General features: G+C 39.5%; 2 protein-coding genes across 14 annotated transcripts in view; one reads left to right on the top strand and one right to left on the bottom strand.

Annotated features, from left to right (window-relative positions):
• Positions 1–21,966, top strand: part of QTGAL (queuosine-tRNA galactosyltransferase) — a 133,453-nt gene extending 111,487 nt beyond the window's left edge. For 8 of the 12 annotated variants that reach the window (XM_075770717.1, XM_075770714.1, XM_075770718.1 and 5 more), the window contains 4 exons: positions 8,584–8,652; positions 10,330–10,404; positions 15,735–15,823; positions 18,981–19,113. In XM_075770717.1, the coding sequence (XP_075626832.1) occupies positions 8,584–8,652; positions 10,330–10,404; positions 15,735–15,815 (225 nt within the window). In that variant the 3' untranslated portion in view covers positions 15,816–15,823; positions 18,981–19,113. Of the gene's footprint in view, positions 1–7,346; positions 7,465–8,583; positions 8,653–10,329; positions 10,405–15,734; positions 15,824–18,377; positions 19,114–21,160; positions 21,346–21,526 lie in introns of those variants that run through there. The other 4 variants (XR_012838274.1, XM_075770715.1, XR_012838275.1 and 1 more) reach the window with 4 other exon arrangements.
• The window catches only part of TBCD (tubulin folding cofactor D), a 130,532-nt gene continuing 123,153 nt past the window's right edge, over positions 16,328–23,706 (bottom strand). For both annotated transcript variants that reach the window (XM_075770711.1, XM_075770713.1), the window contains exons 38-40: positions 21,958–22,067; positions 19,002–19,086; positions 16,328–16,721 (exon numbers count right to left, since the gene is read on the bottom strand). In XM_075770711.1, the coding sequence (XP_075626826.1) occupies positions 16,710–16,721; positions 19,002–19,086; positions 21,958–22,067 (207 nt within the window). In that variant the 3' untranslated portion in view covers positions 16,328–16,709. The remainder of the gene's footprint in view (positions 16,722–19,001; positions 19,087–21,957; positions 22,068–23,706) is intronic.

Genomic DNA, 23,706 nt, shown 5'->3' with positions numbered 1-23,706 from the left:
AATTGAACCTGAATTTGATACTCCCATGCCATCCCTCTTCCATTGCCATCATGTGGCAGTGGGTGAACTGTACGAAGAAAGAAGATTAAATACTATGTGTCTTCATTCCAAGTTACCACATTCCAAGAGGACAGAACCATCCATTAAATGTATTGCATTATTTTTGGTCATGTAGTTTATTGTGCTTTGGGCATTTTATGAAAATATTCTCTTTCGCTAATATTTTGCAGAGCACTTTGTGAATTCCACTAATTTAGTAACAACCATTGCACTTTTCTGTCTATAAAATTATGAGAACTGGAAAATAAGTTCCAAGGGAAGATGGCAGCTGGTCTGGTAGTACTATGCAAGCAGGGAAAAAATAGACTATGTTGGTTTTGTAGCAGTGTGTGACCATCTTAGGTGTTGGGTATATTGTTTTGTTTTTTAGCTTTTTTTTGTGCCAAGCCAAAATGGAGATTGAGATTAAGATAGAACCCCTTTCTAGCTTTGGGTTACATTTGCCACCTACTTCTATAAGTGACTCATTCAGGACTTCACATCCTGTTCAGCAAACACAACGATAATTTGAAGATGTCACTGTAGAGGTAATAAAAAGGGCAAGAGAAAAATAATGTTGGTGGGGTTTTTTTGCCATTTTGCTGCCAAAGAACCAAAGCTTACCTTTTCTTCAGTAAGGAACAACCTCCGTTCCCCAGTACGCTAGCACTGACAGTGTGGTTCTAATTAACTGGATCTTGCCGTTCTTTCCAGCTGACCTTTGTATAACATTTGCTTTGGCAGTGTTGCATGCTGTGATACTATTTTGCTTCTGTCAAGGTTATAATTGCACGTATTCCAGTATGTTTTAGTTTGATACTGAAATATTGCATTGAGCATTAACCCATTAATTACTGGATACTATACCAGACACATTCTGCAAGCTTATGTGCCAGATGCAATTGCAGATGCCAATTATGACTCATTTTGCAAATGTACTGCAGAAAACTACTGCTAAAAGGCAGTCACAGTCTGATCCTTAATATCTTATATAGAGAATCAAAATTTATCCACTGACATGTTTTCTGAAGTATTCTGAGGTTTTCTCAATAACAACAAAGATAAATAGCTTCAGAACGTGACTTGTATCATCCCAAGAGAGAGTAGAGGCCTCGCTTTTAGATAACACTAATTTCATCAGAAATTAGCTATCTGCAGTGCTTAAAGCACTAGTTTTATGTAGTTGTTCAGGCTCATGATTGCCACTGTAACTTCCTAGCTTTTCCAAAAGTGAGATCCCAAATCTATCCATCTCAGTCAGAACTGGAGCTTAAATGGTATCCAAATTTTTCCTAGTAAGTCAGTGGCAAAATGCTGTAGAAATAGTTAAAACATCTCGCTTTGCCACGTGCTAATCAAAGGATTACGCTGCTGGAGTTTCAGGAAATAAATTCATAAAATTTGCAGTAGGTAATTCATGGCAGTTTTCCTTTTATTCTAAATTAATAACAGTAAAAAGAGGCTAGTTAAACTCCATGTTATACTTTTCCTCAAAAATCCTTCAGGTATTTTGTGACTAATCTTCAATTCTTGCCAAAGACTCTAAAATCCCATATGAACGAAGGTTGTAAATAGTTGTTGCTTCATCCTTTCCAGCCCTAAAAACAATAAAATACTTTTCCTGTCTCACCCTTTAATGACTACCTTAACGAGATTTAAGCTTTCAGATATTCTGTTAATTGTGAGAACACTACAGATTCAGTATAATTTAGGATCTACAAGTAGAATCTAGTGTTATTTTATAAATGGAGGTGCTGGAATATGAACTCATCAGTTATGTAAAACAGAGACCTTTTAAATACAATTTGAAAAGCCTCTTAAGACAAAATATGATGTGTTACATCAATACAATTACTATTTTCTCCTCTGAAGGTCTAGTTGTATAAAACAGTGTGATCTTAAAAGGTTTATTACCCTTTGAAATGCGGGTAAAATTGCCAAAATAAGCTGTATAATTTAACCGTCTAAATTTAATTTCAGTTGTTTTCATACTTAAGTCTGTTTAAACTCTTGAAAATATCACCTATGCTCTGTTTCCCTGTTGCTGCATCCTTTATTGAGATTCAGAATTTCATTACATGTCATAAGACTGATTTTGGTTGGAATGTGGAGTCACAGCAGGGTTGTTTTCTAAATTGACACTAAGTACCTGTAGAAAATTTGGGACTAATACTCCTAGAATAAATAATAAAACCCTCCAAAACCCCTATTACATACAGCTTGTATTAGTTTGTAATTATGGAAAAAACCCCTAAACTTTACTGAATCGTCAGGAAGAGAATTAATTAGTTCAAACTGTCAGGTTTAGGGCATGTAAGAAAACATCTTTTTCAAAAAATGAATGTGTCTAGTATTTTTAGAACCTGATAAACAAAGCAATTGTATTTCTTACACTGACTAGGTTTTTGTGGGATGTTTGAAAAGTATAAACATGTTGCATGCTGAACAGCATTGTTTCTTAGAAAACAAAATTTAGGCAATTCCAGGAAGCGGCAGTCTGTGTATGTTCATACTCACTAGTAAATTATTACTTTAGTCTGTTTAGAAAACAGTCTGAATTTGAATTATGGCTATGTTAAAAGAGAAAATGACACCTAAGCAATGTTCTCTCTTTTCCTTCAGACATCTGTATGGTGAATATTAAAATAATTCTTTGTCTCCAAAGAGTTCAGGCAAAAATCCAAGGCTCAGTATTTTTGCTAAACAGCAACACAAGAAAAAAATTATTCAACTACTAGGTTTTTTATGAATTAATTACCAGGATCTCAGTATTCTTAGGGAAATTCTGTTTCCTGGCTGTCCTCTTCTTGATTCACGCAGTTGACAGTGGTTCAGTATTAGCATTTCTGCAAGAATGAAGTTGAACAGACCTTTTTTTGTTTAAAACACATCCGTCTTGTCTATAATTTGCAGCTGAAGATGGAAACCAAATGTTTTTTGGATGCTACATATGCCTGGAGGGTTTCTGAGCTGTCTTGTCTGGTCTTTTATTCTCTGTCAAACTTTAGCTAAAAGGAGAACTTCAGCATTAACATTTTGTGTCATTTCCGATAGCTGAAAATAGTCCTCAAGTAGCTAAGAGAAAAGGAGGGGGTAAGTACGAAATAAGCATCAGCTAATTAGTGGCATGGAAACAGCACCAGTACGCAGCCAGGCCATGAAGTTTCTCTATGACAACCCTGTCCGCCAGTGGCAAACTTGAAAGCTCCAGGGAAGTATTTTGTACACCCTTTTCCCTAGCTCAGTAATCATTTAAAATCATCTGCTTGCTTCTCTTCACCTTTTTTCTACGAGCACCATCACTAAAGCCCGTACTTCAACGATGGTCCTTCAGCTCACTCACAAAAGCAAGAAGTGTTTAAGTAAGTTTTGTAGCATTTTAGTTACTCTAAAGTATACAGGTGGCAGTATGAGAGACTGAAGTGGGGGCACGAAAAAGCAAAGACACATAAAGAAAGGGAAGAATATTGCACCCACCTTGACTGTTGAGCGGAAGATAGAATGGCAGTGTGAAAGCGAGATAAAAGCCTACAGAACAAGGAGAGATTAAATTTGAAAGCTTCCATTAAATCCAGGTATAAAACAACTTAAAATGACATGGGCAAAATAGAGGCTTTGTTTTGGACTATAGCAAATACTTCGTCCTGAAATTTGGCGGGGAACTCTCCGTGCTGCTTCCATTTAGGAAGATGTGCTTTTTGCAATGTCTGCTCTGTCAGTACAGAGGCATGCACGCTTGAAAAGTTGCTGGCATAACTAATTTAGTTATCTGTTCTAGAGAAATGAGACACTGGCAACTAGTTCCCACACTGTTAGGTAGAAAGGCAGTTGTATGTTGTATGTAACAAGGGAAGTTTCATATATATGATATTTAGAAGCTTATTTTGCATGTTGGATTCTGCTGTTAGAATTCTCTTGAGCAACTTTGTTATGCAGATGTGCAAAGAGGGAAGATGCTGCTGTCTTTAATGGCATAGCATCTTTAAATGGAGTCATGAAATGCGTGCTTGGAATTTAGATACTCGCAGCTTCTGTCATGGCTGTAATGCTGTAGAGGTGAAATAAAAGCAGCACCCGGATACTGAAAATCACTCAGATTGTGCCCGATTGTTGCTTGCTGGTTTCCTAGTTCCGCCTATGGCGTACTGGAAGATGTTTATGCCTCTGCATGCCTCTTGTTCTGTTTGTCATTAACTGTACCTATTTAAACTTGCATTATAATGTTTTCAGTTACTTTGTTTTGACATGAATGGCCAAAATTGGTTTAACTTTTGCAGAGATGTATATTAACATGCTTCCGAGGCTTTATGTAAGTTTGAATGAAAGAATTATAAATAGAAGAATCAACAGGGGTCACTAGAAGTTTAAAATGGATGAAGGACTGCATGAGATGTGGAGAGAATGCAAAAGGGGAGATCTGCTCATCTAGGATTTTGTACAGCGCGTGCAGGTTGTCGTCTTTAAAGATAAATTTTATGAGACCAATTGATGTAATGAGGAGGGAGAGGAGACAATGTGCAGGTGACCATTTATCAAAAGGATTGTCCATTTTTTCTCTCATGCTCTACTAAGTTACTCTCCCTTGTAAAACTTGCTTTCATATCCTGAGAATTTGCTGTGATTGTGTTTTTGTTGCTTTCTATAAATGATCCTTACAGACCTAAAGCAGACCACAGGAGAAAATAAGATGAGGGAATAAAATCCTATGAAGCTCATTGACCACAAAAGGACATTATTAGGCTGATGAAATCTTTCAGTTTTTCCATTAGGAAATCCGAGTGGAATGGGAAGTATAAGGAAACATCCTCTGCAGTACCCAACCAGGCAGCAAACAAGTCAAGTATGAAACAAACTATTAATTCTCGTGCAATAGTAGCACAGCTCAAACAGCTAGGTAATTACAGTTGCACCCCAGGCCCACTCTTAGCGACTGCTTAGGCTGTACGTTTGGAGTAGGATTAATCTGCTGCCCATTAATCTCCTTTTACCCCAGGGAGGTCTGATAGTCCCAGCCTGTGTGTCCCTTCACACAGCTGCTGCGTTTATTCAAAGGAACCAGCTAGAGAAGTGCTTTTATCTGCCTCAAACGTGTCTTCCCCTTGCAGAGATTATTTTTTTTTTTTTGAGTAAATAGCTTATCTTTTGAGCCATATAAACTTTCTTTTATGAGGGAGAAAACTATTTCTTATTTTTCCCTTACACTGTTGTTAATGTATGTTGCAGTCCATATTTATAAAAATTACTTATACTAATTATCTAGCTGGTGTATAACAGATATCTAGCTGTCTGTCCCAATTTTTAACTGAGAGAAATAGCAATCTTTTTTTTGGAATTGTGCAAATTTTCACATAAGTGATGTTCAAAAAATACAAAATCATTTAAAAAAACCAAAAAATACATAATCATTTATATATTTTCTTAAAACTGAAGTGTGATCTGAGGACTCAGTAAGCTTCAGTGGTGTCATATTGTCAGAGGCGTTGCCAAAGAGCCATTTTGCTAGAAGCAGAGGAAAAAAAAACAACTTGAGACTGCTTTATTGCTTTATAATTCATAGGTTCCTCCCTGGGAGACAGTAGTTCATGTATGGATAGATGGTCTTCATAAAAGATACAAGAAAGAAGCCCATTAATGCAGGAAAATAAATAGGTAACTCTGACTTGATCCTATAAGTGTAAAGTAAATAGCTCATATAAGCCTGATGCCTTGAGTTCTCCTTACAGGATAAACAACTGTGCGTAAGACCTGTATTTAGACTCCAGACATAGATTTTCTTTAATTGGAAAATAAATAGTGTGTGTCAGAAAAATAGTTGACTTACATTTTGGCCACCCACATGGTATACAGTCTGGCAGAAAAATTGGCCATTCAAGTCCGACCTGTTTTATAATACTATAAATATCAGGTTTGAGCTGGCTGAATCCATTGAAAATTATACGTGGAGATACCTTAGTGGTAACTCACAAAAAGGTCAGAGTTGTTTCCATCTTCCAAGGGAAATTTGTCACAGACTTACCTGTGGAGTGTTGGGTTTTTTTCACACAGCTGCTGTTACCAGGAGTTTCGTGTGCTAGATTGTCTGGGGGATGCGTGGTTAGTACGGCAAGGGCAGGTTGCAGAATTTTCTACACATGGTAAAGAGTTATGGCAGTGGAAAAAAATAGCTGCAGTTATTGGAAGATAAGTCAATGTATTGGACTGCATTTATTCCCAGAACTCTGTTGGGTTGACAGTGAAGACATATCCCGCTAAATTTTGTTTATAAAGATCACAGCTTCTAGGAGAGTAAAACATTAGTGGTAGAACTGTGTTTTGCGGAATATTGGAGAATTTTAAAGGTGGTTTACACAGAATGAAAAGTATATAGGTCAGTGACCTCTCCTTCCACAGTGGCTTCGGCTTGCTTCCCTTCATATGTATCTATATTCATGCGTGTGTGTGTATGTATGTGCACATATAAATAAGATGGGTAGAGGAAATCTTGGGATGTAGTTACTGCTCTCAGTCCACACCATCTGATTTTCAACTACATTAAAGCATTGCAGTGAATGGAAATGGGGCCAGAGATGTAAAGTGTATTAACTTGGGTTTAAGAGAAAAATGAAAGGCTGAGGAAGGTCCTGGTTCTCAGGCTTTGTGCTTGAAGGAGATGCTTGTGTTTGCTGCTGTCTAACCCAGCCTGCATCAGCCACAAAGACTTTGTACAATGTCTAGGAACTTCCTAGTACTGCCCTGAATTCCCTTCTTTCATTTCCATTATCATGCCTGAAAGGGAAGCGTCTGTAGTGCGATTCCTGCTTCAGGATCACCCAAAGCAAAAATGGGATGTGCTGGTCTGTAATGTGATTCCTTGAGTCACACAGCCCCACAGTGAAAATTTGTTTCCTTCATGTTTTGTTCTCTATGTCTTTTGGTGCCTGTTTTCAAGCAACCTATTTTCCAGGGATGAATGTCTACCTCTAAGTGGTTCCAGGGACTCTCCCTGCCCCCCCACCCCCCACCCCCCCCACCCCCCAGTTTATTAGCTGTGATTTCCACGCTGACGTTGCATGGAGGTGTTGTTTAGCTGTGGTTGTAGCCCCTTGATATTTTTGTTTGTATTCTCTCTCCATTGATGTGTAATGGAAGAGCTGATATCACAATATTTAAGGATTTGGATAGAAAACTGTTCCATTGGATAGTGGAAATATCTCCAAAGTATTTTTGATGTAGAAATACCTTTGATGTTGCAGGAGAATGCAGCTCTATCTGGCCATTGCCTGAAAACACATGTAATACGGTTCTGTTCCTCTGCTGTTTTGCTGTAGAGGTGGCACTCTCCATCTGGAGGGAAGTAGCAACAAAGAACGGAACAGTTCAGCGTTACAACACCAGTGCTCTTGTGTCAGTGTTTTCTTCTGTACAAACAGAATGAGGTCACTTCAGGTAAACCAAAACTATCATAATCACAGGAGGAAAATGCGTGAGGGAGATTTGTAGGCACAGAGAGCAAGCAAGCCAGCCTTTTGCAGCCTTCTCTAACTTAATAAATTAATAAACAGCTGTCTGGCTTTTCAAATTTTCTCAGCAGTAAGTGTTGTTAATCAATTTTCAATGCAACAATCAAAAAGATAGGAAAACTGCTATCCAGCTTTTACCAGAATAATTGATTTCTGCAAGACCTTAACTATCTTAACTGTTCTGCTTCAGTGTAAGAGTTCCGTGTAGATAATCTGAATAGGTCCAATGGAACTCAGAGGAAAACATAGATATGTTTATTTTAAAAAGTCTTCCGAAATGTTACTGGCAATCTAATGGTTCAAAAATGAGGCCACTGTGTATTTTGGATTTCAGGCATTTATTATGCCTGCATATTTATGAGGAATGCAAATAAAAAACAATCTGAAATATTTGGCAGTGAGGGCTGCATATAATGCTTCCATACCTACAGTAAGAATAACCAAAATGAAGGATGAATTATATGTGTTTAAACACCAAATCTGCAGAACTTTTCAGCTGAAAAATGCAAAGTCCAAAACCGCAGGAATTCCCCAGCCTGGTGTGTTTTGACCTAGAGTTGAGACTGGCATTCCCAGAGCATCCAAAGCAGTAGCCGGCACCGCTGTCCTGAGGTATCTGGTGGTGGATTATACGCTCGGGGTGGGCGGAAGGAGGAAGGTTTGTATTCCCTAATCTTAGGTGTTTAGTGGAAGTGCCAAAATGAGAAGGCTAGTCTCTGGTTTTAGTTTACTTAGGATATCGTTGAGGATGAAGTTGATGATCTTATAGACGTTTTCTCTTACGCAGTCAGTAGCTTAGATCACCTGTTCTCATGTTCGTAAAAGCATAATGTGCTCAGAGACAACTGCAAAATTGGCCCATCTCCTTAAGATAAACCTGGAAAGGATTTAATACATTTTTAAGCTCCCTGAGAGGATCAGGGCACATTGTCTATCCCTGTCCTCAGTGACATGCCTGTAGCATCACTTACATGGATACACTATGGGTGAAATATCTGCAGGTAGCAAAGAGCGGTACTGAAATGCTCTGCTTCTGTTTTGCCAGGTAACTGCATTTTGTGATGTTGATGAAAAGAAAATAACAAAAGGATTCTACACTTACGAAGAATCTGAGGTTAGTTATAAGTACTCTTGCATTCTTTACTGTGATCTGGAAGTGTTCAGGGAAATGTGATGAAAGAATACATCACTGATTTTAAATACTGTATAGCAACTTGTTTTGGTAAGGAGACTTTGCAACAGGAGACTAGCTAGCTGGGGACTGATGCTGGAGTGTGAACTATGGACCTCAACGCTCCCTGAAGTCAGTTTAGAAACACAAAAATGTATATATACTCTGAAAGGATTCTGATGGTGGGGTAAAACATAGCCTTCGCTGACAGTTTTTTCTTTTAGGTGGGAGTAGAATTTGGCTCATGATGGATAAAAGTCAATTATCTATTAAAATAAAGCAAGCTTCAGTGATTAGTTGTATCCTGTCTGTATATTACAGTTATACTGTACCTGAATAAGACTTCGAGAGACTTGGAGCCTAGAATTGTAGGCAGCAAAATTTTATTCCCTAGATGAGGAAGGATGACATTTAGATGGCAATAAACAAACCACGTAGGAAAAAAATGTTGCCTTGTTGCAGTATTAACTTCATGGTAGCAATTAGCTCAAGACCTGGAGTAAAGTTTCATCCAGATTCAGTCCCTACAACAGTTGGTGAGAAGACAGTTCTTAGTTTCATGGGGCATTGGATCAGATCCTCAGAGCACAACTTGACATCCAACTGCAGGGCTGGGCTGACTGCGCTCACTGGCCCCAGCCACGCGCTGCCACTGCTTGGTTTGTAATGGGTCTGGCAGTTTGTGGCTAAAGGAGGACTTGATCAGTTAGCTGATCTGGTTTTCCAGCAAGTTATCTTGTGAATCAAATTACCCTGAGGTTGCACGATCCTTGTGTCTGATGGGAGTAGGGCTGAGAGAGGCACGAGGGGAGAGGAGGGGCACTCCTCTGATACAGCTTGTGCTTAGGCTGGAGTAATTGTAAAATCAAATTCTATACTGGGAAGCTAAGGAGTGCTTTCAGCTGCATGAAAGCCATCGAGTTCAGGAATTTGACCTGGAATACTGAGGACTCACTACCTACCGGTGCAGTAACACTGTCAGCACAATTGTTACAGATCCTGCACGTTTGTCTTCCTAAGACATACTCACCCTCTCAGACCAGTTGTGAGGAAGATTGTATTGCAACCTGTTGCGAATCCTTAGAAAATCCTGGTTGGGCACAAGTCATTTAACGGGGAAGGATTCTGCTTTGTATCGCTGTTGTGCCTGCTCTGATGCTTCTCTGATGGCACAGTAAGCTGATTCAGCTCACTAAAGTGGCAGAGAATTAACCTGCCAAAAAAAGAACGAACATATTTTTTATGGGATAGGCTATTAAAGCAGCGTACCTTGCAATCAGATCAGAGAGGGAATTGTTTGGGAAATGACTAAGAGTAGAGCTTGGATGCAAGGAAGAAGCAGTGGAGGAGAGGAGTGAGACCTTCTTCTTTCAACAGCAGACCTCGTGTAATGTGTAACTTCGTTTAAAGAAACACAATTGTATAGAAAGATTACGGCAAGAAAGGAAGGGGTACTTGAAACGACTCCAAAATAATGAGCGGAAGCACGTGACCAGCCAGACTATTTAACATGGGGTCTCAAAATCATTTTTTCCCCTTTTAGTGTTTAGTAGCTCCTAAAACTAAGCTAACAGTAACGCTGTGTGTCCCTTCACTCAATTCTACTGCTTTTTCCTGCAGGAGAGACCAAAGCCAAAAATTCCTATACGTCACTTCAGAGATGCAACTCCACCTTTCATTATCTGCGTGAAGCTGGTGAGTACTACCTTTAGCCTTAGCTCTATATGCAAAATCAGTATTTGCTCCTTCTGAAAATGAATTTCTATTTACTGGAAACAGCTTTTCCCAGCAGCTTTTACTATACAATTGAATGGCCTTTTTATCAAATTGATTGTGCAGAGTATTTCAGGGATTTAAAAACAATAGTCTTAAGTAGTATTAAGAATAATAAAAGAAACAGCTTCTGTAAAGCAGCTTGGATCGGTTTTACCTTCTTGCCCAACATTAGATACACATATGAGGATATACAGTCACCCACCTGGCCTCATTTATTCCTGATATTCTGCAGCCTTATCTATGGTGAAAGCTTTGTTTGTTAAATCAGCCCTTAAAAGCCATTTTGGTTGGCACTGCCAGTTCTGAAGCCTCTTTTGTGCCTGACTGTGGTAACTCTCCTATTTCAACTGGTTTAATTGACCTAACAACGTAACTAGAAGAGGATAACCAGCAGTTATTTTGCTGTTATATTTAAAATAGCAAAGCATAATGTATGGGATAACACATAAGTTTTAAAGCAAAACAGCAAATACATTCTAGTTGCAAATGCTAGTGAAAAAGTGTCAAACTAACTAAAACCTGTAGCTACATATAAGTACAGACGTTCTAATGCCATACTAGATCTGTTCAAAGATTGACTAGCTGAATCTCATCTCATCTGGTATAGTCCGCTTTTAACTTAGCACTCCCGACTTTACGATCAGCTCTGAGATCATAACTATGAGTTGTAAAGCCAGACTGAAAGTACCTTAGGGCATTAGCATGTACTGTTGGTTGATAAACTCTTGGATAAGCTAGTAATATTACAACTAATTTAATTTTTCATACTACATATAACGGTGGGTGGAAGTCCCTAGACAAAACATCTGTGCAACCTGTTTCAGAGCACATTTAATTTGTGAAGCCCTTACAATGAGACCATTATGCAACATCTTGCCTGAAAACTCTGGCCTGTGACTTCAGTTGTGATTTCAGTTTATTTTCCACTCACGGCCGCTGAGCACAGAACACTGTAAGCCACAGCATCTTTTAGATAATATGCAGCATTTTCTTTGGAAATACAATTTGACCTTTTTGAAACAGTTTCAGAGTTTGTAAAGTTGCTTCTAAAATCTGTCTTTGAAGCAGCTAATTTTTTAGAATTTACTAAAGTCAATAGCCATTCATATGGAACCACATCTCTAGAAACTGCAGGCAAGTTATCTCCTTACCCCTCACGTCATGACTAATTACACAGTTGGCTGCTGTGAAAGCGGGTGTTACAAGAGCTGGTGTGCAGAGGTAAAGAAAGATCGACGTGCATGGAGTTCCAGCAGTGTTATACGCTGGGAAAATAGTGCCCAGAGAAGAACAACGCTGATAATGAACTCGCATAACAACATAGTGAAAGTCCATAATGGCGCTTATCTTCTACAGGTTTTAAACATACTGATGCCTGTTAATAACATGAACCTCACAGCACACCTATGTCGTTATACTGTATTATTATTTTAATATTATGAAGACAGAGAATCAAGTTGTTAGAAAAACAAATTTATAATAAACTGAAACCAAATTTTTCTGTTAGCAGTGCCTAATACCCTGTTATCACCTGAGAAACCACAGACAACGTAAAAAAGAAATAAAAGCCATAAATAGATCTCTGCCAAAGCATAGGAAGTGTAAAACCCAGAGAGAAAAGGAACCTGAGGGTCCCAGGAAGCGAGCAGCAGTGTTCCCAGTCCCACTCCAGAACTAAGGCTGCTGAACCCTCCTTTTCTCTGCTATTGGGTGTCACACCTGATCTTAAGGAATAGCTTTTAGCAACCTCTTCCAGCCGTTGTACCTGCTGTATTTAGGAGTCTTCACAGAGGCTGTCAGAATCTGTGAAATCCCACTCTTACTACTTGCAAGGCTGTGGGTGGATTGAAATGGCCAGTTTTCAGTAGTAGTTTTGTGATGGAAAGTAGTCTTCTACCAAAAAAAAAAAGAGTTGATAAATGTCTGTGGTTTAAATATCTTGTTTGCAGCAGCTTTCAAGCTTCTAGACCTGACCACCAAAGGAAATGGTTTCTAAATGGGTTGAGGAGAGCAGAGCACTGAACTTTCATTCAGCTGTGTCGACACCGTGCAGGCTGAGTGTAATGCTGAGGGTCGGTCTTTGCGGGATTTGCAGGCTGAGTTTGCCTTGCTTTTTGTGCAGCCCACAGCTGAAACGCAAAACTTCCCGTTGCTTTTCTTTCATCACCTTTTCTACATTTCTTCTTCCAACCTGCTTTTTGAAAGTGGGAGCATAGGAAAAAGTAGGGTAGGGGATAAGTACGTAAAATATTAAGACTGCATTAAATGACAAGTGTTGTCTTTTTTTAGCAATAGCTACTGCTGCCTCTCTGATGCTGTTCACCCAGATTTAGCAAATCAAACTGTACAAAAAATGTTGCTGTTACAAGTTCAAGTCCCAGGCTGATGTGAAAGACCACATCTGAGACATAAAATTCTTCTATAAAAAGGATGCTGTCCTTGTACTGTGGGGCAGAACCAAACCCCCTGCGTTTGAGGGGTTACCAGTGACCTGAATTGTCAGACTATTTGGGGCAAGTAGCTGTACCCAGCTCTGTGTCAGGTCACGCAGGAAGCAAAACCAGCCAGACACCCTGGTGAACGTAAGGATGTTCTTAGGTAGAGAGCTGTCACTGCAACAGCTAGCTCCGTGTTGCATGGAACCGTTGGAAGTTTATGGAAGGCAGAATTAGCTGCAGATCCTCTTAGCTAATTTCTTAAACAAAAGTCATTAACAAATTCCTAAACATCCCAGACTTCAAATTCAGCTTTATTATTTACCAACATAAGTTCATCACCATCCTCCTGAAGAAGAAAGTGTTCTGGGGTGTTACTGTCTTTTATTTCGCTGTTTGTGGTAGGGGATTATTTTTAGTTTTAACACTGACAAAACCTGCATGTTTATAACAGCTCTGAGAGGGTAATTCTGAAGATTAGATATGTTTATTAAGTGGGTTGTTTGCAAGAAACAGCTCTGCTGGCCCTGTGCGTGGAGCAGCGTTTGCTTATTTTTTTTCAGGCAGTTCCTCCCTTGCTGGCATTGGCATTACTTTTGTTACCGCATAAAATCCTTTCTGAAAAAGCAGTCATCCTGTGTGCTCTTTGCTCAGTTTGCATTTTAAAATGGCTTCACAAAGGGCTGTAGCTGAAGGGCTACTCTGTGTGTGCATGTGGGTAAGGTTTTGCTGAAGAGAATAGAAAAAAGTGACTTTAGCTCATCAAAATTGTGTAGCGGCTGGCGGTACCATTTCACTGAAGGCTCTGCACGGTGTTTTCTCTCCCTTTGGGGTAAAAGCAGAATCCTTAGAAATCACGTATGACGCTGTTTTGGCATGGATTCCACGTGCTCGAAACGAAAGGGATTTTTATTAATTTTTTTCTGTCTCAGTAATTAAACTAGTCTGATTGTATAAAATTTTCAGTGAATTTGCAGTTAGCCCAGTAAAACCCTGCTTTCTTCCTTCTCCTCAGTCTTGCACTCTGGGAATGAAAGTTTACCTCTCCTGCTTAATTTAGCATCTGGGCTCTTTCATATAATTTTTTTTTAAATCCTTCTTTGCAGCAGGTTGATTTTTTCAGCAAGCTAAATGCAGTGGGTTTGTACCCTATGTCATAACTTGGGAAATCCTGGGTTTGTGAAATCATTAGTGGCGAATAAATGTCAAGGCCTGTGTTTGTGTGTAGAATTCCCTGTTGAGGTGCGTGGTAAGTTCTGCAGATGGACCAGTGACAGTTTGGGATCTGAACTGAATGGCTGAACCAGGACCCAGGCCTTCAAAGTATTAAATGCCATCAAGGCTTCTTGATTTCAAGAAGTTAAAAAAAAAAAGAAAAAAGAAAAAAGAAAAAAAAAAAAGGTACTCAACATCTTTCACAATCAGGCCCTTATCGCTCCAATGAGAAATCAGTTACCTTAGGTAAGGGGAGCCCTTGCTTAAAAAGCCTGGTGCCCTTTCCTGCCCTTCTCCAAATTACTCATTAGCTATTCTTAATTTTTCTAGGGTTTTCTAAACGTCAGAGCTCAATTATGAATTTTATGACTGCTGGTTATGTTTTTTGTTGAAGTTCTGGGTCAGATTATGTCATCTTTGTGTTTTTTGGCACTGCTAGTGAAAACAGAAGCACATGGCAGGTAGATGAGAATCGCAGCGGGGACAGGGGAGGGAATCTGCGAGCCTGAGGCACAGCAGCGCTGCTTCGAGCAAGAGCTTGGGAACATACCCATGCCATGTTCCTCTCCTATGTAAATGCAGGCAGCAGAACAAGGAGATGTTTGGGGACAGGTCAGCTTGGTTTGTTCTTGGCCTCCCTGTTGATGGAGGGCTGTGTTCACTGAATGGAACGCTTCCAGGCACCACCAGGTACTGTGAGTGTGTTTATAAGCAGTTCAGCTGATGGGTCCGAGGCGAGTGGGGAAGCTGGATGTACCATCCACGTGAGACAGAAACCTCAGTTCATAAAAGATCTCAGAGCACTTCTCTGAATCCAATTATTCTAGCCAAAGTCTAGTGTTCCACCTCCTGTAATTCCAGTGTCAGCTGGACCCTGGTTTTGTAACTTCCTGACCACTTGCAGTATGGTGGTGTGCATTGTCAGGACTTCACGGTTGCTGCTCTGGGCCAACGAAAAGAACACTAGCAAGCGCTTTACCTACCGCCTGTAGTACTGTGAGCTTTAATTCATTATTTTCTTGGTGTCATTCCTGAAGATCAGTAGACTTAAGGACTCCAGGAAGACCAAAGTAGAAATGCTCAGAAACGCTGAAGTTGGCATGTTTTCTTAATGACATCACTGCCTTGCAAGATTGCACATGGAGCAAACCTACCAGGTTCCTGTTCAGATAACGTAACTAGGGCTTTAAAGGAAACACCTTTAACTACGCGGAATATTTCAGTTGCTTGATGAGAAGTTTGTTTTATCAAACAAGCAAATCATTGTTCAACATCTGCAAAAATCACCTTCTGTCAAACTCATTCCCTGGGTCCAGTCTCTGAACACGCCTGCACTGGAAAGCAAACGGTGGCGACAGCTGTCTGCAGAGCTGCGCTCAGCATCGCCCTTGTGTTCTACAGACCAGCGCGAGAATGAGTTGTCGAATACCCTCCCCCTGCCCTGCAAATTAATTTGACTACTAAGTTTTCAATAGACAATTTTTGAATGGAAACATTTCTGAGCTGTGGTTTATTTATGTTTAGTTCCGCAAATACAACTTTCTTCTGCCTGAAATGAGTCTGTCTGGGTGATCTAATTCTCTTTTTCTTCCCTCACAGGATTTGACAGGCGGAGCATTTGAAACAAACCTGAACACGCTGAACTTGAAGGAAGGGATAGATTATTACCACTTCAACTAGAACCCGAGGTAGGACAGGGAGATTGAAGCTGTGTCACCCTCTACCTGTGTGTAGAAAGACCAAAGTGTTCAGCAGTTTATAGTTTTTTTGGTAATTTGTGCTTCGTTAAATTAATCTTTGTGCCGAGTAATCCTTTTCTAAGGGAGGTCCTAGTTGCACCACGGATAATGCTGTTTGCTCATTTCACTATTGCGTATCACTTCTTTACCAAACTCAGTTTGATTGTTAAATTGTCCTTCTAATTTAAATAACCATCAAATACAGGCCATGAGATTACGAGACGACTGTTACCCTAGGGAAGCCTTAAAAATGCATCAAGTAACTTGAACTAATTACATGAAGAACTATTACGAGAGGCTTTGACTTTTAGCTGAAGTGAAACCTGGAATTTTTTTTTCAACAACTATGACATAAGAATGACAGACACAGAGATACTTTATGTTCAGGAAGATTTCATCATCACCAAGCATTGCCATTCTTAACTCTTAAACGAATTGTTTTTCAGAGACGAATGCAGCAAGTCAGGTTTAATACTTTGTGTGTACAGCAAGCGCAGGCCAAATGGCTCCATTCAGAGTTGCAGAAGTATAAATCATTGACATCAAAAAAACCCCCAGGTCATTTGTGACAGAAGTATGAAGAGAAGCCGCCATCTTGTGGCTACAGATAATGACTTTAAAACCTGAAAACATAATGAACCTTTGTTGCCTTCCTATGGTGTATCTGCGCAATGCTTTAGGACATCATCTCCACCTCTTGTTTTGTTAAACAGCGCACTTCACAGCCCTGCCGAGGATCCAGTTTGTCAGGATGCCGCAGCACAAACTCTTCCAGTCCAACGGCACCTGACCAAGAGCTTCGGCCTACAGAGCAGCACCAGCACCCGTGACTTCATTATGCTGAACTCTACAGGAGAGAAAGAGAAGAAGAGGTCACATGAAGTAGCATGTACCACTGTTTTAACAGTGTCCCCATCATGTAATTAAGTAAACTAAATGGAGAAGAAACTATGGACATCCACCACTGTAATATTTACAGTCCTTTTTAACACCTTAATTTTTAACTACTCTTTAGCAAATTTTACTTGTACAACTTTTAAAGGAATGATAAATGTTGATTTCAAATGACATTATGAAAAGGTGAATGAAGTTAATGTTACGCTTGGCTTCCTCTCTTGTTTCTCCTCTGTTCTCAGGCTGTTCTCAGCCCTGGAAGAAGAGCAGAGTGTTGTGCACTCTTGTGTGAAAGTCCTTCAAGGGCAGCGAGTATCACTCTTGGAGTGACCGCCAACAGTTCTCAGGGCAGGTGCAGGCTTAATGTTTTGCTAAAAGTTGTATTAACTATTTGCTATGTTTAACTATGTCAAAAGAGGAAGAAAGGGTAAAGTTCCAAATTCAGCCACCTAACTTCTAGATTGCACGTGATGCTATTTGTAACAGTTCCAGCTGAAATACCTGTATGTAGATTTGACTGTTTCTTATTCTTTTGTTTATATCAGAGACAATTTTCTCCAAACTTGTCAGGCTTCTCTCAGCCTCCCATAATTAAGGAGTTGAAATAAGGTTTTTTGAGATCAGTGAATTCATCTTGTAACATCTTAATTTTGAATGTATTAGTTGACTAGAAAACCTCAACTTTTGCTCTAAAAACATTGCCTTATATGGATAAGAGCTTCAGATTCTTGTTTTCCAAAATTACAAAAATGTTAGTCAGTTTCTTAAAATTGTACTAAAAGCAGAGAACTGTAGATATCACTTGGTAAGGACAGGAAGATGAGCAAACTGCTTTGGGGACCGCAGGGGGTCCTGAAGGTTATTCAGAGATGTCTTAAGTAGTAGTCTTCTGGCCAATTTTTTAAATAGACTTTTTTTACATATATATATATATATGTATTAAAAAAAATAGTATCAATGAGAACTCAAAACATAGGATCTTCTTACATTAGGAAACATCTTCAGAGTAAAGGATTGCCAGACTATTACCCAGGAAGAACTGGCTGACCTCACAGACAGATAACGTACTCTCACAAGAGCCAGTCCCAGAGGTGCTCTCAAAGCTCCGTTACCCAAGATCAGCTTTCGATGCTCTGGAGAACAGACCTGGTGACTTTCAGCCACAGATGCTGAAAAAGGCTGACGCAATTCTAAATGCAACTGTGCAGGGCAACAACATAATGCTTTGCATAATTCTAGTCATGAAAATACACTTAATGGTGTGCAAGTATTTTAGAAAACGAAGGGAATGAAGATCCACCCTATTAGAAAAATCTTAGGAGAGATGATTGCACAGGTGATGTTCCTGAATTCTCAAGTAATTACAAAGGACAAAACTTTCTAGAACTATGAAAGCAGAACAATAAAAATTACAAAGGCCAAGAATAAATGAATATACCACTATTTTTAAGCTTAATCAGTTTATGGAATAGATTATCTGCTGCGGATGCCTGTGATACAAGGGAAGTAGCCTTGGGTCATCAAGCATTTTCACCTTGTCTTGTCTTACTCAAAGTAAAAATAATTTGTGTTTATAAATTGTCATGTTAACACATGTTCTCTAAAACAGTAGTAATTGAGCCCCCTCCTCTTTGGACAGAGAGGAAAGGAAAGGAACCTCTCGGACCCCCTTACCAAAGCAGCACAGTCTGTGCTTGTGAAATACCGAGCAGGTGGGCAATGCCAAACTATCGGCATGCAATAAGATGACATGGGACCTACATATGGCTATACTGTCTGTCCTCTTCTGAATGTATTGACTTTTAGATTGTATTCTTCCTCTTAGGCAGCGTTAGAATTCTGTGGCTTGCACAGCCACGTTACAATTTTGTTGTTGAAATGAACGGGGACGTTTTTATCCTTTTTCTTTCCCCAGAAAGGGCAGACGAACAGTTTTTGGAACATCTGCACTGTATTATTTCATTCTTGCGTTTTGTGTGAGTAAGATGTCACACTACAAGTCTGGAATGTTTTCAAGAAATGAGACTGGAAGGGCTTAAGACAAGAGTCTCCAGCAATTCCGTATATTCTGTAGTTAGCTGTGAGGACATTCCTCCTGGTGCACGCTGATATATTCCCGAACCAGTGAAGAACTGCATCTGTTGCACAGAAGTACAGAGTAGATCTGGCGGAACAACTGATCATTACTATGTTTCTTTGAAAACCCCCTCAGGAGCACATTTCCGTACTTTACCTTGGGCACCAGCTGCGGTTTGGGCACTTTCATGAGGTCACAGAGCCAGTTGCGTTTCTCCCTTACTACTGGCAGTTCAGCTTCCCTGCACGAGGAAGTGTTTCCCAGTTAATTCCAAAATTGAAACCTGAAGTTGGCTACATGCATACAACTAAGCAAGCTATCCATTTTATTATTATATTACTAGGTATGCATCTATACATTCATGTACAGTTCAAAATGTAGAAGTTTTTGTTGTGTCGCATTTTAAGAATCATGTCAAATTTTTGTAAAACTTAAGCCGGATAAGCCAGAAATACACAGCAGGTCTTGCAGAGGTGACAGTTAACTTGTACAGTGTCTGAGACTATTCTTTTAGATTTCTGTATTCCAAAAAAATAACACTTAGTCATACAACCCTTTTGACTAGAAGTTCACTAATTTATTCTCTAAATTTACAGCTCCTTATTGCTTTAGAAAACTTCACATCAAGAATTTAAATAAATGTCAGTGGATTACTCTCTGAAGAGGCTTTCTCCTGAAACTGAAAATACAGACCTTAACCTTGTGAGTGAGTCTTTAAAAAAGTTTCTGAAATAGCATGATGTCCATGAGATAATTTCCTCAAGAACTGTCAGTTACAAAAAGTCCCCAAATGCCAAAAATCCAGACAGACAACATTGTTTTCCTTGGAAAAATCTGCCACTCTAACTGGAATGCTGTGAGACTGCTGGTATTGCTCACTAATTCTGTAATTTGTTTTGTTTTTCTTAAGTAACAACTGTAAATGAGCCACTAAAAATGTAACTTGGCACATAAACAGAGTCCAAAACTAGAGAGGAAAAGCATAAAGGGAAGTTAGAAATAACCTGAACTACTTTTTTTTTTGGACACCTTGGACAATTTGTCAGATGTGATACTTGGAAACCTTCCTGTAGCTAAACAGAATTTATTATTTATAGAGTAACTTGTTTAAATTCTGAATTACACAACTGTATGATAAACTCTCTGTAGTTCTAACAAGGAACAAATATGCATATGCCAGTAATTATCATCTCCCCCCAATATTAATTCTCATTTGGCTTCCTGATATTAACACTTACTGTAATTCAGAATTTACTGTGGTTGGTTTAGCACTGAGAGAGCTTGAGAATAACAAGCAGCTCCCTCTGACACTCAGCAATGACTTCAAATATCTTCTTTTGTAAACAGTTCAAATCTACCAAGATAAAACAATTAAGTTTTAAGTAAACTAGCTCTTCGTCTTTAATCTTAGCGCAATGGACATATTGCAACGGGGAACTTTGAGCAAGCCCTGAACTAAGACAGAATAAAACAGGAGCCAGTCACACCTTAAAAATGACAAGCTGAAAACAGAGTATTTAGTTTTCTGAAGTGGTTTTCAGGAAACGTTTTGCTTTGTTTTAGTAACCCATTTGTGCGACCACCGCTTTTTCTGTAGCAATTTGGTGTGTGCCACTTCTAATTTTGGTATTGTAAACATCCCTTTGTGACAGCACTAATCTAATCCTACTCAATTGTTTCTGTTAACAAATTCTTTCTGTAACTTGTGAGCAAGCCTGCTCTTAAATGCAGATTGCATAAGCGAGCACTGAATCACACTAAACACAACACGAAACACCAATATGCAGTTGAGCAAGGCCCTTTAGCAATAGGCAGAATTGTTGATAACCCATTCTTCAACTCTGAGACCGTTACTCTAATTTTGTACTGCAAAATTCAGAAAAATAGCAGCAGCCACCCCTTACAATGACAAACATAGTTTTCTTTTCCCAAATACAAAGTTATTTAAGCTCAACCACAGAAATAAAATAGAAATTCAATATTAAGCATGCAGTCTGAAAATATGTAAACCCCAACCTGAAGGTATGTTTGTTCTTTGAACAGCTCTAGGTCAATTTTATTTCCATGAAATGTCAATGAAGACACAAAAAGCATTTAATATAATGATTAAATATGTATTTTTTTATATCTATTTTCATGTTTTAACTTTGACTACTGTTTGAAGCAGGGTGTTGGGCTGGACCCATAATCCAGGAGAGTCATCTGTAACAAGGAAAAATGTTCAACGTGGCAGCAAAACTAATAAACTGTTAGTACCTTAAAACTGTTATTGCCTCAAACAGCTGAGGCATGCGGTCTTTTCTAAACTTTTCCAGGTGACTATAATGTACAATGGTAAAAATTTGCCAAAAGGGAACAAAACAGGGCCAAAATTATGGCGAGTATTCCCTCCTCCTCCCACTTCAAAGGTGCTGAGGAAGGCGTTCCTCCTGCCCCCAAAGGACACGTGTGAAGAATGAGCCCCTGTTCCCCCTGTGCCTGGAAGAAGCTAATGTTACAGGTAACAGTGGGTAAAAAACCCACCTATGCTATATAAAAGTGGCTAATTCATGGAATCATATGCTTGGGAAACAGCTAAACTGTTCCAATTCAAAATATTTGCTTGAATACGTTTGTAGCATTTTGAGTAATTACATTTCATGGGAGATTTGAGCTGTTCTGCTAATTCTGTTGTTTTCCAGCTTGCAGAGATCCTTCCTCTCCCAAAATCCTGCCAGTGTTCCTAAATGCCAAGAAACTGTCTGTGCAGTTGAAGTTTGACTGTTTGCACAGCCCTGTCTCTCTCTGTTTCATGGACAAGTTCCAAGATCTCCTCCCTTTTTATGTTGTTAGAAAAATATGGATATTTTACTTTATCTAGTGGTGACTTTCTACATACTGCCTCCAGTGGGACAATATACTAGATAGCTCTAAAGAACTGAAGAATTCTTCCCAGCAATGCTTTTCTGGCCCAGAAGCAATAAACAGCTAAAACTGCAGTATCGTTTCTTACAGCTTCCTTGCCATCAGCTTTCAAAGGCATCAACTCTTTTTTTTTTTTTTTTTTTAACTAACTCCAGTGGTACAAAAATTATTTCCATGCTTATTACTATCTGGCAACAAATTCACCTACCAGTTGGTATCGCTGAGTATGGTCATAGCCTCATCCATAATGGTAGGATCAACGACGTCGCTGTAGGTTATCAACATTTCATACACTTGACTGGCAGTTGTTTTCCGGATCTGCGGAGAAGAGGCAGAGGAAGCTTCGTGAAGTATCCAGAGTGCTGCAGGGAAGAGCCCCGGGCCACTGCTGGTACTGGTTCCTCCCACTGACAATCATTTTATGGTGGACTCTGTTTACTACTCAGAGCTACAGCCTCTCCTTGCCTCTGATAGCGATTTCCTGCAGGAAGGGACCTCGTTCCTGTACCTAATGGAAATTCATGCTATATATTTTCACTGTACTTTTGCAGGATTTCAGATTAAGATCTGTCCCCCGCGGGGAATGAATTCAAATGTTTGGCCCAACTGGAACATTTCTTTTCTTGAAATGACTCACTGAGCCAAAGTCTGGCTCTAACTCCAGTTGCTATAGGCTCACAAAACAGATTTCCCAGTCTGGAGACTGTAAGAGTCAGCAAAACTCTTTAAAAACCTGGTGGGAGATAGATGATGACGATGCGAGTAATGTTAGCTTTTTACACTCTGGGTTCCGGAGCAGTTAATTTGCAAGTATTTTTCCCAGAGCACTGTTTAGTAGTGATGCTGGTGTGCATACAGAAAAAGCTGCTAGGCTGGTTTCTGCAGTACAGTGCAGAGAAAGGTATTAAATGGAAATCAGCAAAATTGCAACAAATTCTGTTCTTTGTTTGGTTTTTTGGTTGGGTGGTGTTTTTTTTTCCCCCTTTGTCCCCTCAGAAAGCCTGATGATAACTAAAGGAAGGCAAAGAAATTACAGGGTTATTTCTGGAGTAGTAGTGCCAAATTAAATCAACCTATCTGTAAAAACAAAACATATTTATGATGGAAAATACCAATAAACTATGAAATTGAAATGATCTGTCTTTGGTTCTTACACCGTGCCCTTCCTGCAAAGGGTTCTTCACATAGCAAGTACACACAAATGGAAACAGTTGGAATAAAAATCTGAGGTAACAAACTTTGCTGAGTACCGTATGATTTTAACCTTATCAAAAAGTAATCAGCAAAAGTAATCCATGTTAGAATAAACAACGTTGGTTTGCGTTGGCCAGACACCAGGCTCTTCAACACATTCTCAAACCACTTGAAGACTCAGGGGTTGCAGTAACTTCTGACAGCCTTCCTTTCTGCTACGCCACTCGAGTAGAGCTGCAGCTTTATGGCTGATGTAGCAGCGCAGCTGCAAGTCCTTGTTTACTCACAGGAACAGCCCCGAGCTCCCAGGTGAGACCCCCTGTATCGAACCCCAACGCCACAGAGAGCTGCTGTACGTCTGGCGCTCCCAGCCGCTGCCAGGCGGGGCTCCCAGGTCGTGTACAGTGAAAAAAAAAAACCAACCCAGACCTTACTAGGTCAACAGAAATTTTAAAGGACTAAGAGAATAATTGTCCCACATATCATCAGCTCTTACACAGGCTCGGCAGTAGTAGCTCAGATTTTTGTGCCCTGTTTCAGTTCTATGAAAAAGGTAACTTCTGAGAAACTTTCTGCATTGCACAAGCTTTCATCACACCTGACAAAAAAGAATATCTTTATTTTGAACCAGAACTACTACCGTGTTGCTACTATCAGAAATACTGCAAAACTAACAGTGATTTATCTGATTGGAACTTTCAAGTACTAAATGGTGAACAGAGCTTAGATCTTCACCCTGCTGAGTGCTGTGTAAAAGAAACAA

This window comes from Balearica regulorum, chromosome 18 (assembly GCF_011004875.1).
Source record: "Balearica regulorum gibbericeps isolate bBalReg1 chromosome 18, bBalReg1.pri, whole genome shotgun sequence".
Classification (NCBI taxonomy): Eukaryota; Metazoa; Chordata; class Aves; order Gruiformes; family Gruidae; genus Balearica; species Balearica regulorum.
Note: the sequence above shows the minus strand (reverse complement) of the source record. Positions and strands in the feature narration are given on the sequence as shown.